The sequence below is a fragment of the Mirounga leonina genome, unplaced genomic scaffold (assembly GCF_011800145.1).
Source record: "Mirounga leonina isolate KUSES-001 unplaced genomic scaffold, KU_Mleo_1.0 Mir_109, whole genome shotgun sequence".
In the NCBI taxonomy this organism is placed as follows: Eukaryota; Metazoa; Chordata; class Mammalia; order Carnivora; family Phocidae; genus Mirounga; species Mirounga leonina.
The window spans coordinates 519,372-533,570 of NW_023270244.1; the positions used below are offsets into that span (position 1 = coordinate 519,372).

At 37.2% G+C, this 14,199-nt stretch overlaps 1 protein-coding gene across 3 annotated transcripts in view; it reads left to right on the plus strand.

The window, feature by feature from the left end:
* LOC118019903 (protein bicaudal C homolog 1) overlaps nucleotides 1-14,199 on the plus strand; it is a 279,876-nt gene that overhangs the window by 86,833 nt on the left and 178,844 nt on the right. For all 3 annotated transcript variants that reach the window (XM_035019553.1, XM_035019561.1, XM_035019545.1), the window contains exon 2: nucleotides 11,190-11,236. In XM_035019553.1, coding sequence (XP_034875444.1) covers nucleotides 11,190-11,236 — 47 coding nt within the window. The remainder of the gene's footprint in view (nucleotides 1-11,189; nucleotides 11,237-14,199) is intronic.

A 14,199-nucleotide genomic window follows, 5' to 3' on the forward strand; every position in this document is an offset into this window, starting at 1 on the left:
CTACAGCTGATGTCAAAGAAGTTACTGCCTGTGTTTTCTTGCAGGTTTTTATGGTTTCAGGTCTTACATTTAGGTCTTTCATCCATTTTGAATTTATTTTTGTGTATGGAATAAAAAAGTGGTCCAATTTCCTTCTTTTGCTTGTTGCTGTCCGGTTTTCCCAACACTATTTGTTGAAGAGACTATCTTTTTCCACTGGATATTCTTTCCTGCTGTGTCAGAGATTAATTGTCCATATAGTTGTGGGTTTATTTCTGGGTTTTCTATTCTGTTACATTGATCTATGTATCTATTTTTGTACCAGTACCATACTGTTTTGATTACTGCAACTTTGTAATGCAACTTGAAGTCCAGAATTGTGATGCTTCCAAGCTTTGCTTTCCTTTTTCAAGATTGCTTTGTTTGGAGTCTTGTGGTTCCATACAAATTTTAGAATTGTTCTAGTTCTGTGAAAAATGCTGTTCGTATTTTGATAGGGATTGCATTAAATGCGTAGACTGCTTTGGTTAGTCTAGACATTTTCACAATATTTGTTACTTCAGTCCACGAGCATGGAATGTGTTTGTATTTCTTTGTGTCATCTTCAGTTTCTTTCATCAGTGATTTACAGTTTTCAGAGTACAGGTCTTTCACTTCTTTGGTTAGGTTTATTCCTAGGTATCTTATTAATTTTTGTACAATTGTAAATGAGATTGTTTTCTTGATTTCTTTTTCTGCTGTTTCATTATTAGTGTATACAAAAGTAACAGATTTCTGTACATTGATTTTGTGTCCTGTGATTTTACTGAATTTGTTTATCAGTTCTAGCAGTTTTTGGTGGAGTTTTTCAGGTTTTCTATATATAATAACATGTCATCTGCAAATAGTGAAAGTTTTACTTTTTTGAGATTTGGATGCCTTTTATTTCTTTTTGTTGTCTGATTGCAGTGGCTAGGACTTCCAGTACTATGTTGAATAAAAGTGGTGAGAGTAGACATCCTTGTATTGTTCCTGACCTTAGGGGGCAAGCTCTCAGTTTTTCCCCATGGAATATGGTGTTCACTGTGGGTTTTTGATATACAGCCTTTATTTCGTTGGGTTATGTTCCCTCTAAACTTACTTTGTTGAGGGCTTTTATCATGAATGGATGTTGTACTTTTTCATATGCTTTTTCTGCATCTATTGAAAGGTTCTTATCCTTTCTCTGATCGATGTGATGTGTCATGTTGATTGATTTGCAGATATTGAACCACCCTTGCAACCCAGGAATAAATCCCACTTGATCGTGGCGAATGATTTTTTTAACGTATTGTTGGGTTTGGATTGCTATTATTTTTGAGGATTGGAAATTTTTGCATTTATGGACATCAGAGATATTGGGCAGTAATTTTCTTGTTTTGTGGTGTCTTTATCTGGTTTTGGTATTAGGGTAATGCTGGCTTCATAGAATGAATTTGGAAGTTTTTCCTCCTTTTCTATTTTTTTGGAATAGTTTGAGAAGAATAGATATTAACTCTCCATTAAATGTTTGGTAGAACTTGCCTGTTAAGCCATCTGGTCCTGGACTTTTGTTTGTTGGGATTTCTTTTTGATTACTGACTCAATTTCTTTGCTGGTTTTGGTCTGTTCAAATTTTCTGTTTCTTCCTGTATAAGTTTTGGTAGTTTACATGTTTCTAGAAATTTACCCATTTCTTTTAGGTTGTCCAATTTGTTGGCATATAGATTTTCATAATGTTCTCTTAGGATTTTTTGTATTTCTGTGGTGTTGGTTGTTATTTCTCCTCTCTCATTTGTGATTTATTTGAGTCCTTTGTCTTTTTGATAAGTCTGGCTAGAGGTTTATCAATTCTTTTGATTTTTTTCAAAGAACTAGCTCCTGGTTTCATTGATCTCTTCTATTGTTTTTTAATTTTGTATATCGTGTATTTCTGCTTTTTTTTTTTTTTTTAAGATTTTATTTGAGAGAGAGAGAGCACGAGTGAGGGGAAGAGGCAGAGGGAGAGGGAGAAACAGACTCCCTGCTGAGCAGGGAGCCCGACGCTGGGCTCCATCCCAGGACCCCAAGATCATGACCTGAGCTGAAGTCAGGTCATGAGCCACCCAGGTACCCCATCTGCTCTAGTATTGATTATTTCCTTCTTTCTGTTGGTTTTAGGTTTTGTTTGTTCTTCTTTCTTTAGGTGTAAGGTACTCATTCATTGGTTAGCAGCATATTATTTAACTTCCATGTATTTGTGGTCTTTCCAGATTTTTCTTATGGTTGACTTCTATTTTCATAGCCTTTTGGTCAGAAAAGATACATGATATGACTTCAGTCTTTTTGAATTTGTTGATGTTGGTTTTGTGGCCTAATATGTGATCTATTCTGGAGCATGTTCCATACGCACTTGTAAAGAATGTGTATTCTGCTGTTTTAGGATGGAATGTTCGAATATATCTGTTAAATCCATCTGGTCTAGTGTGTCATGCAAAGCCATTGTTTTCTTGTTGATTTCTCTTTAGATGATCTGTCTATTGATGTAAGTGGGGTGTTAAAGTCCCCTACTATTATTGTAATATTATCAATTAGTTCTTTTCTGTTTGCAATTAACTGTTTTATTTGGGTGTGCCCATGTTGATGCATAAATATTACAGTTGTTATCTTCTTGTTGGATTGTTCCCTTCATTATTATATAGTGTCCTTTGTTTTTACAGTCTTTGTTTTAAAGTCTGTTTGTCCAATATAACTATTGTGAATTTGGCTTTCTTTTGACTTCCATTTGCATGATAAATGTTTCTTCATTCCCTCACTTTCCATCTGTAGGTGTTAAGTCTAAAATGATTCTCTTATAGGCAGCATATAGGTGGGTCTTGTTTTTTTTTTTTTAATCCATTCTGTCACCCTTTGTCTTTTGATTGGAGCATTTAATAAAGTGGTTTTTGATAGATGTGTATTTATTGCCATTTTATTATTTGTTTTGTGGTTGTTTCTGAAGATTTTCTCTGATCCTTTCTTGTCTTTCTCTGTTTCCTGCTTTTCTGGTTTTGTTTAGTGATATATGTGGATTTCCTTCTCTTTGTTCTTTGCATATATATTAGTGATTTTTGATTTGTGGTTACCATTAGGTTGGTATATAACATGTTCTGCATATAGCAGTCTATATTGAAATTGATGGTCATTTAAGTTTGAACCATTCTTTACTCTTCTTCTGACCATGTTTTAGATATATGTTGTCATATTTAACATCCTTTTATATTATGAGTTCCTTGACTGAATTTTTTTTCTTTTTACAGAAATACTAATTTTTACTGCTTTTGTTTTTTCTTCATACTGTCACATTTGGTCTTTCCTTTCCACTTACAGAGTCCCCTTTAGTATTTCTTGCAGTGGCCATGAACTCCTTTGGTTTTTGTCTGTCTGAGAAATTATCTCTCCTATTCTGAATGATAGCCTTGCTGGATAGAACATTCTCGGCTGCAGATTTTTCCAGTTCAGCACTTTCTGTATATTATGCCACTCCCTTGTGGCTTGGAAAGTTTCTGCCTTATGGGTTTTCCCTTGTAAGTTACTGCCTTCTTTTGTTGCTTTTAAAGTTTTTTCTTTATCATTATATTTTGCAATTTTAATTACAGTATATTTTGGTGTGGATCTGCTTTTGTTGATTTTGCTGGGTGTTCTCTATGCCTCCTGGATCTGGATATCTGTTTCCTTCTCCAGATTATGGAAGTTTTCAGCTATTATTTCTTCAAATAGATTTTCTGCCCTTTTTTTGCTTTCATTGTCTTGAAGGACTCCTATAATAAGAATATTATTATGTTTGATGGAGTCATGGAGTTCCTTTGTCAATTTTCATTTTGGGTAATTCTTTTTTCTCTCTTTTGTTCAGCTTGATTACTTTCCATTACTCTGTCTTCTAAGTCATTGATTTCTTCCTCTGCTTCTTCCAGCCTGCTGTTTATTCTTTTTCTTTCTTTCTTTTTTTAATATTTTATTTGTTTATTTGTCGGGGTGGGGAGAGCACACAGCAGGCGGAACAACAGGGAAAGGGGGAGGGAGAAGCAGGCTCCCCGCTGAGCAGGGAGCCCAACGTGGGGCTTGATCCTAGGACCCTGGGATCATGACCTGAGCTGAAGACAGGTGCTTAACTGACTGAGCCACGCAGGCGCCCCCAGCCTGCTGTTTATTCTGTCAAGCATGTTTCAGATTTTGTTTATTGAGCCTTTTATCTCTGCTATGTTACTCTTTATCTCTGTGTTAAGAGTCTCACTCATGTCTTCCACTCTTTTCTCCAGTCCATTGATGATTATTACTTTAAATTCTTTATCAGGCATGTTAGTTATATCTGTTTCATTTAGATCTCTGGCTGTGTTGTCTTGTTCTTCCATTTGGGACAGATTCCTCTGTCTTCTCATTTTGTCTAAGTCTCCATGCCTATTTTTGTGTGTTAGCAAAGTCAGTTGTGTTTCCTGCTCCTGCAAGTAATGGCCTTATGAAAAAGAGGTTCTATAGTGCCCTGTAGTGTTGTTCCCAAAGGCCTGACTTCAGGGAGTATATCCATTGTATGCTGCATGTGCTCTTTGATGTGGCCTCTTCTCTACCTTTAGTTGTGGAGTTTGTTCTGACAGTCTTCAGGTCAATTCCTGGGGTATTTAGGATGATTCGATAGTTATGTAGTTGTATTTCTGGGATGAGGCAAGCCTAGGGACCTCCTACTCCACTACCATCTTCCTCCAGTCTCTCCTGAACATGGGGATTTTTAACTGCAGAACAACAACAACAACAACAACAACAAAAACAGTATTTAAGAAAAGCATTAGACTGAAAGAGAAAACCATCCTCAAATTACCAACCACTATTTTAAGAAAAAAAATTTCTTTTAAAGATTTTATTCATTTATTTGAGAGAAAGTGTGAAAGAGAAAGCACGAGAGGGGGGAGGGTCAGAGGGAGCAGGCTCTCCGCTGAGCAGGAAGCCTGATGTGGGACTCAATCCTGGGACTCCAAGGATCATGACCTGAGATGAAGGCAGACGCTTAACTGACTGAGCCACCCAGGTGCCCTGAAAAAGAATTTTTTTTGTCTGTTTCTTCTTGATTTTTCTCTACAGGCTTACATGCTTTTTTTTGTTTTTTAATTTTTTTTTAAAGCAGGTGAGTGTGATTTGTTCATTGTGAATTCTGAAAGCAGGTAGGGAGTTTTAGGAAAGATGAGGTCTGAAAATCCTCACACTTACTGTGATATATAACTTTCAGAAGCCACTGTTCATTACTGATGTTTAAACCTGGAGTGTTTTTAATTTACTAGGTATTTGAATGACTTTGAGAATTGAAGGAACTTTAAGAATAGGCTTAATGTCTACTATTCAATCAATTCTCAGAACTTTGCATGCCACTCTAGAGTGTTAGATATGATTCATGAACATAAAAATTCTTTGGGAGTATATAATAACTGCATCTTCTACATCTTTTTATGATTCCTCTTTCAGTGAAATTGGCTCAATTGTCATGGAAGTTTTCTGAAAACAGTAATACACAGAATAAAGTGTCTCGCATAGCTCTTTTAGCATATTGATTAAATTGATCTGATAAGTGAATGTTTTAAAATTTTAGTATTTTTGCAGGATAATTAGGCTACCTAAATGTTCACATTTATTTCTCAGGTGACCTTCACATACAGCAGCCTTCTTAGTTGCAAATGTGCTACAATTGGGTTGTGTTAAGAAAAAGGGAGAAATGGCTTGAATCTTTATAGAGTTGAAGAATTATTTCTCATTTATTTTTATATTGAACTGTTTTTGTTTGTTTTGTTTTGTTTTGTTTTTTGGCTCAGATTCCACAGGGGAACATTATCCAGGGAGTGTTTAAAGATATTCCATACTGTGTTTTAAATATGAATACATAGTCCTTGTGTTTTTAGATTTGACTCCAGAAAGCATCAGCTGTTATAATGGAAAAGCATTTTAGAGTGAAAGGGATATTTAAACAAGTTTCCATATGCCCTACAAAGAATTTAAAATTGAGCTCCCCCCCTTAATTTAGTAATTTAGATTTGCCCCGTAGTTTGGGGGAGTATAATAGTTTACACCTGTTTCAACTTTTGCTGTTTTTATTGGCTGTGGATTTTGCCATCCCGTGTTTCTTGTGAAGCAAAAATATCAAATAAAATATGGCAAAGCATTGGAGAAATTATAATAAACATAAAAATGAATTGTTCAGCTTAAAATATGAAATGCTTTACCTGTACAATCTGTGAAGCCATGTTTCAGTAGTACTGAAGTAATTTATTCCTGCAGTTCTATGTCATGAAAATAAAGACAGTGGCTTTCATTGGCAAGAATAATCCAGGGTTTTTACAATCAAATGACTAAATTTTGGAACATCAGGCAGAAGACATGTTATAGAGACAGAAAAAGCCTGCTAAATCATTTTGTTTGTGTTCATGGTACTGTGGAATGAAAAAGATGAGGGTGTATTGGTGTTTAAGAATGTGAAGACTCCAAAGAACTGTTACACCACAGAATATAGTCAGACTTCAAAGGTCAAGGAATGCCTCGACATCAGGATGGCTTGGCTCATTTCACAGGCAACATTTGCCCTGCCAACCATAGTGAAAAGACAGCCATTGGGTCTAGATATTATCATATCTCATGTTTTTTGCTTTTTTTAAATCCAACTCTTCAATGATCTTCCTGAAAGTACCCTTTATTCTTCAGGCCTGGCAGAGTTCGAGCTGCCCAACTGTAATGTTGGATTAAGAGTAAAATGAGTAACTTTTTAGTACATTGTCCTGAAGGAGAAATAGCCAAGTTAAGTTTCTATTAAGTTTAGTTTGGATGGAGTTGTGACCATGAAAAGATCTTTGGGAAGTTGTCCCTGAAATTAAATTTTGATTTTGGCTCTATCTTACTAGTGGGTGGCTGTGAATATATGGGCCGAGATTGTAAGTTGAATGAGGTCAGGGCCTTGACAATTTTGATTGACCAGCGCAGGACTTAGATATTCATGGAATGAAAGAGTGAAATTTCTGTTCTTTCCTGCATCTGTAAAATGAACTTATTAAATACCTGAGTTTATATTGAGAAGTAAATATTCTGCAAACCTCCTCCCCACAATCTCTCACTTCTTCAGAGGAGTTTATATTTTAATACTGAGGAATTTGGACTATTTGAGAATTGAGCTCTCAGATTTGAGCAGAGAGGATCCCCTGTTGAGGTGGCTGAGAGAATACTTTTGGTGTTATGTTGTTCTCCCTTAATTGGCCTCTATGGCCTTGACAGCTTTGCTTGCATAGATAGGGTCAGTAAAAGTCTGGCAGGAGACCCAGCAACCTGGGAATGAGATAAGGAATAGTTACTATAAAGTGCCCATGACATGGACTAACCATGGTTTGTACCTGAGACAGTGATCTCCCTAAGTATCTGGTCAGAGTCTCTTACTAGGGTACTTGGTGGGCTTAAGGAATGGACACTACTCAGGATTTAGAGGGAAATCAGGCTCAGATTTGGAGTTTCTTATATGTAAATACTTGGAAAGAAAAAGGCCAAAGAATTTTGGTGTATTTTTGGTGCCAGTGAGTATCCCTGCTTCCTCTTTCCCTTGACCTCCTAAGGTTACTAAAGGTTTCTTTTAAATTTTATTTTATTTATTTATTTATTTTAAAGATTTTATTTATTTATTTGACAGAGAGAGACACAGTGAGAGAGGGAACACAAGCAGGGGGAGTGGGAGAGGGAGAAGTGGGCTTCCCGTGGAGCAGGGAGCCCGATGCGGGGCTCAATCCCAGGACCCTGGGATCATGACCTGAGTCGAAGGCAGACGCTTAATGACTGAGCCACCCAGGCGCCCCTTTTTTTTAAATTTTAGATGTTTTTCTGGAACACAGTTAATTATAATTTGAGTTTAATGAAAATCCTCTCCCCCTTTTTTTATTCATCCAGGGATTGAAAGGCCATTCTGTGAAGTCTGTTTAGTTGGACTTGGAATGAAGGGGCATTTCAAGGTTGTGACATAATGAGTTTATGATGAGCAAAATAAGTGTCCTAAAGGAAATGTCTGTAATAAAATGTAATTGTATTATGAAATTTAAAATGATGAATTCTAAGTTGTGAAGGAGTTCCCTGTGGATGAAAGGCGTCTTGATAGGCCTGTCTTGCTTGGCCTTTGAAAATATCTTTGATTCTAAAGTTTCTTTTCAAAGAAGAGTTTCCTCAATGTCACTAGAATTTTTTCGGATCGTTGTGCCACACTATGCAATTTTGATCGCTAAGCGGTTTTGTCATTGAGTAGGGCCCCTTCAAACTATTTTTTTGCTTTAGAGATAAGTAGAAAGCCCAGGAGGTGGCTGAGTTGAAGTGCCCCTAAGGCACTTACTAGTTTTGTGTCATTAGGTTTAGGCACTAAACCTTTTGTCTTGCCTAGGTAGCCCCTCTAGCTAGGATCACCCACATTTTCCAGTTTATTTAGAAAGTATAAGCTTTGTTTTTTTTGGTCAAATTTGCTTTTTATGTTTTTTTATTTTTTTTTTATTTTTTTATTTTTTAAGTAGTCTCCATGCCCAGTGTGAAACCCAGTGCGGGGCCTGAACTCACGACCCCAAGATCAAGACCTGAGCTGAGATGAAGAGCCCGATGTTTAACTGACTGAGCCACCCAGGAGCCCTTCCTTTTTTTTAAAGTTTTAATATTGACATATTTCCAAATTAGAGAGTGGAAATCATAATTTGTAGAGTTAACTTCTAGGAACCTATTTGTGGAAATGTGTGATTCAAATGCTCACGTCTTTGCTCAGTTTCTCTCCTCAGTTCATGCTGTTGGAGGTATGGTATTTGTACAGAAAGTAAAGTTAAAATGGTATTGGTGTTATGTATTAGGGTTTTTTTTTTGCATGTTTTTTGTTTTGTTTTGTTTTTTGCTGCTGTAACAAATTACAAGCATAATAGTTTACAACATAAATTTATTCATATAGTTCCAGCATTCAAAAGTCTGAAATGGGTTTTATTGGCATATATCAGGGTGTTGGCAGGGCCATGCTCCCTCCAGAGGCTCCAGGGGAAAATACATTTCCTTGCCTTTCCCAGCTTCTAGAGGCCACCTATGTTCCTTAGCTTGTTGGCCCCCTTTGTCCATCTTCAAAACCAGCAGTGTAGCATCTCTGATATCTCTCTCCCCTGACCTCTCCTTTCTTTGTTGTAAGTCCTGCTCTCCCTCTGCTTCTATTGTCACAACACCTTCTTGGATTCTGACCTTCCTGCTTCCCTCTTACAAGGACCTTGTGATGACATTGGGCCCACCTGGGTAATTCAGGATTGTCTCCCTATCTCAAGAGCCTTAATTTAATCACACATGCAAAATCCCTTTTGCCACATAAAGTAACCTATTCATAGGTTCCAGGAATTAGGACATGAACATCTTTGAGGGGCTGTTGTTTAGCCTGCCATTAGAATAGAGTTTTAAATTTTTTGTTTCTTTTTAGCTCTTGTTTTCCTTTTTTTTCCTCTAAGATTTTATTTGAGAGAGAGAGAGCAAGAGAGAGCACAAATAGGGGGAGAGGGAGAAGCAAGTTCCCCATGGAGCAGGGAGCCCGACTCGGGGCTCCATCCCAGGACCCTGAAATCATGACCTGAGCTGAAGGCAGACACTTAACCGACTGAGCCACCCAGGCGCCCCTAGCTCTTGTATTCATACATTTCCTCAAACTGTCTTTGGAAATCACAGAAACATGTACTCTGTGTTCTGTTTTTTGGATGAAAACATGTTGATAAAAATACACATCTTTACAAGATTATAGAAGGTGTCTAAATTTTAATACTTGATATTTCTTTGAGGGAATTTCTTTGAGTTTTGAGTCTTCTACTTAACAGAATGACCTGCCACATTTCTTGGGTCATTAATAATTTTTTTAAATTGAGATATAGTTGACATACAAGAGTCTTTAATAATTTTAATAAGTGTCCTGGACACACATACACACATGTATATGCATGTACACACAGTGTCCCTTGACAGTATTGACCATTCGGTGTTTGGGGTACCATGGTCTTCCAGATTTCATTGTCCAGGAGTTCTTGCTCCAGCTCATTTCCTTGTCTCCTTGTCTTGACCAGGGGGTGGCTTCTCCAGTTAACCACTTGTCCACCCTGCACCCGAATTTGAAACCTGTTTGGTGTTTGCTTTCCTATTTTTTTTTTTTTTTTTAAGAGAGAGAGAGAGAGAGCATGAGTTGGGGGTGGGTGTCAGGGAGGAGGAGGGGAGAGGAGGAGGGAGAGAGAGGATCTTAACCAAGCTCTACACCCAGCACAGAGCCCAACAAGGGGCTCAATCTCAGGACTCTAATATCATGACTTGAGCCAAAATCAAGAGTCAGGTGCTTAACTGACTAAGCCACCCAGGCACCCCTGGTGTTTGCCTTCTGAAAGATGCAGTTTGAGGCTTTTGCAAGCAAGATGCTATTGGCTCTTTGTCCCCTCTCTCCTTTTATTCAAATTGCTTACTTCTCTCCACATATTAAAAAGAAGGTTCACAGAGTTGTAAGACTTTTGAATGTAGAGACCTGGATTTCTCCTATATTTATAGGTTGCCATTTAGGTATAAAAACGATTGTTCAAATGTAATGACTTTTTAATTAATCTCACATGAAATTTTATTGTTGTCTGTGACCTTCATTATTACTGTTTCATCCTCATGTTGTTTTGTCTCTCTCTTATAAATGTGAATTAAGGAGTGAATTAAAGTAGTATGATGGCAGCTGAAACCCAAGTAGATTATATAGTCAGTGCAAAGCATAGAACAAACAGCTAAGAGTGTAGACCTTGTAAGGTTCAACTGGAGGGTGAAAAGGCAACCTCATGCCTGGGATTGGTTGCAGATAGGAAGTGCTTAGAGCACTATAGTAGATTATATTGGTAGTTGCATTTGTTCATGTCGTTCCTTAATTATGAAAGGATGAGATTACTTTCATCTGTGTGTGAAAAGAGAGACCTGAGTCTTTCAGACAAAAAAAGAGTGTGAAATTATCTAAAGATGTATATTTGATTGAATTAGTGTTTTTTTTTTTTTTTTTTTTGTGACTTTGCATTAGATGAGACCTGTTCAGGCAGGTGCTGAGCTTTGGGAGAGCAAGAATGGCATCTTGCGTATTACTTTTTTATTCTCATACTTGATATTTGAGAGATTTTTGAATACATAGGTTGAAAAAAAGAAACTATTTTAAATGTATACATTTTTATTTACAGCTGCTGCTGAAGGAAAAGGCAAAAGTGGGGAAGACTTTTTTCAGAAGGTAAGTTGCTTTGTACTCCTGCCTTAGTGATAATTAAGGAGAAGTCACTGTGTCTCAGTGGTCACAGGCCCCTGAAAGCTCTCCTTCCATATGAAGGTTTTGATGAGACAGCTGGAAATGCTCAGGGTAAAGAAAGGATGAGATGCTGTTTGGGAAGTAACCATTCTAACTTCTTGCTCCTCCTGAGCAACTCTAATGACGTTTTTGCTTGGAGGCAAAGAGTCCATGAAGGCTGCCAGGTATGCTGTCCTGATTATCTTCTTTCACTGCTACCCCCTGTTGCTTCTTTCCCTGACCCTTCTTTACCTGACCTGGAGAGGAATCCTTCACAGCTTTCCTCATTTCCGGTAAGCATGACCATGGGTGGGGTAATATAATCAATGAAAGATGCACCTTTAGACCTGCTTGCTCATTATTGGTGACCATGTCCAGTGCGTCCCTGACTGTTCTCTGAGAGTTCTGAGCTTCATTGAAGCCAGTCTGGCTAGTTATATGTAGCAAAGGGAAATAGGAGTGGGCCTGATTGAAAAATGAATATGAGAAGCTATGATTAGCAATTGTTTATTTCTAGTCAGCTCTATTTTAAAATAAGTGTTTTGTATAAGGGAAGATGCCTGTCCTTTCAAAGAAATTGACTTAATGTTCTTCTTTCATTTATTTGGATTTATTATATTTGTGTCTTTGTTGTTGGGATCCAGAAAGCATGTGTGTAACAACAAATATACAGGGGTCCTGGAGTGAAATAAGGCAGCAACTATAGATGAGGTTAAATAATGCTGTAGAGGGTCATCAGCCTTTGGAAATCACCTGTGTGTAAGCAGATGTGGCCTTTACAGCCTCTTTATTTTTGCTCTGTGTGATCTACATTTTTTCTTTTTTGTCAGCTTCATCATATTCTGCATTCTCTGCCAAGAATATGGAAGCAAATATTTTAAGCTGATACTTGTATTGCCATTTCTTCATTCTGAAAGTACTTATTTACCACCTGCTGTATTCCACACACTGGAGAGACTAAAATGAGCAAGGCATAGTCCTTTCCCTAAAGGAATTAGTCTGGTGCCTGACAGAAAAGTCGTAGAAATAGCAGGAGAGTCTGGGGCCAGAGAGGGTTAAGCACTTGACTGGGGCTTTAGGAGATAAGAAAGGACTTCTTAAGTACTCCTAAGTCAACTAAAGAGGTAGGCTTGGGTGGGCTGGGAGGGCATTCTGGGCAAAGAAACAAAATGTAAGAAGGCTAAACAGGGTTGGAAGAATTCCTGTGACATTCACACTTTAGACATTTGGCTTGCACACATGATGTCTTTGGGGTTCCTAGTTCATGGTGAGATATAATATCTTGTGAAGTATCTTATTTGAGTTGGGGGGCTTTCCTAAAGGGACTTACATTTTAAAAATTTAAAAATGCTATGCTGGCCAAATAGAATGTGTCAGACCACAGTTTTCCACCCCTCTTTAGGCTCATCTGTTGAAGTTTCTGTACTATACCTGAAGCCCCTTACTTGGCATTATCTGATGATGGTTAATACCCAACTTATCATTATCTGGGCATTTAAGAATCCCCTGCCTCTACCTAAGGCAGGCTTGCCATGAGGGAAGAAGAGAGAAGACAGCAGAAATCACAGATCTGCCTTTGGTTGGCTGTGAAGGTACAGATAGATGTGATCTGTGGAAGGATTTTATTTTTGTTCTTTAACTTGTGGATAGATGTAAAAAGCAGATTGTTCAGCTTTGTGTGACTGAGACATTTGAAAAACTGAATCAAAACATGGTGTATGTGGTCATAAAGGACCTTCATTCTTAGAAGATTTGCTAATATTTATCACCCTTTGTGGAGCCGTATATACATTCCAGCAGTTTAAATAGAAACACATGTTTGAATCCAGTAACATGTGTGCGTCCAACAAACCATGAGTTGGAATCATAAGATTCCATTCTTGGTCACAGGTTAATGAAGTCCCTGAATAACTAAATGGGGATAGTTTTCATCTCTTTATTTTCTTCTTTAGTTCAGTAGAGTGTCTTCCTGATAAGTGTCCATACAGGATTTGGATAGTCACCCTGGAAAGAAACCTGTGACTTAATAAAAGGCAAACATTTCAAATTCTAGTAGAGTAATTTTCAGTGTTTTGACCAGACGGGAGTAGACATTATGGTTCATCTGTAGTAGAATGAAGTAATGGAGAAGTATTGAATTGTTCTCCAGGAACTTTCTTCTAGTTTCACACATATTCCAGTTTCACATAGTGACATTTTGGGAAGCATTTAAGAACAAGAAATAGGCCACATTGCTGGTCATTAGCATCTATGAGAAAATAGTTTTCTTTTCTCAGAGTTAGGCAAATATGAAGGCTCTATATGGTTATTATTAGAATATGTTTTGGTTTTGACTGTAGGTATGTGTCACAAACCAAAATTAAAACCTCTGCGTTGACTTTAAATTTTGATCAGCCTTAGTATTTTCTAACATGTAATACTGGCTTTCCCTAGAGAGGAGATTAGAGGAGGAGTGTGAGACTTTTATATGTTAGTTTTTTGTACCATTAAAATGTATGTTAAATCATGACAGTATGCTTATACTAAATTTAATTATTCTCACAAAAATTTTTCAAATTAAAAGATAAATTAAAAAATCTTTAAGAAAAAAATCTTTAAGAATTAGATTTGGCAGATTCGCACAAAGGGTTTAAATTGTAATTTAACAACTACTAAGGTCATCAAGTACATTGTTTCAGACTTGGAGCTGTAATAGTAGTTGTTTAGTTTACACTTGAACTTCTCCTAGAGAGTCACATTTATTGTTTCAGAGATTTACCTGGTTTCTACATACTGTTTCTATTGCATGTGTTTGAGATGTTTTATTTCCTCTGGTACTCTGTTAGAGCAAAAGGCTAACCTGTTGTAACAGAGAAATCCAATGATTTAGTGGCTTAAAGAACAGTTATTTCTTTTACTTTCTTGTAACA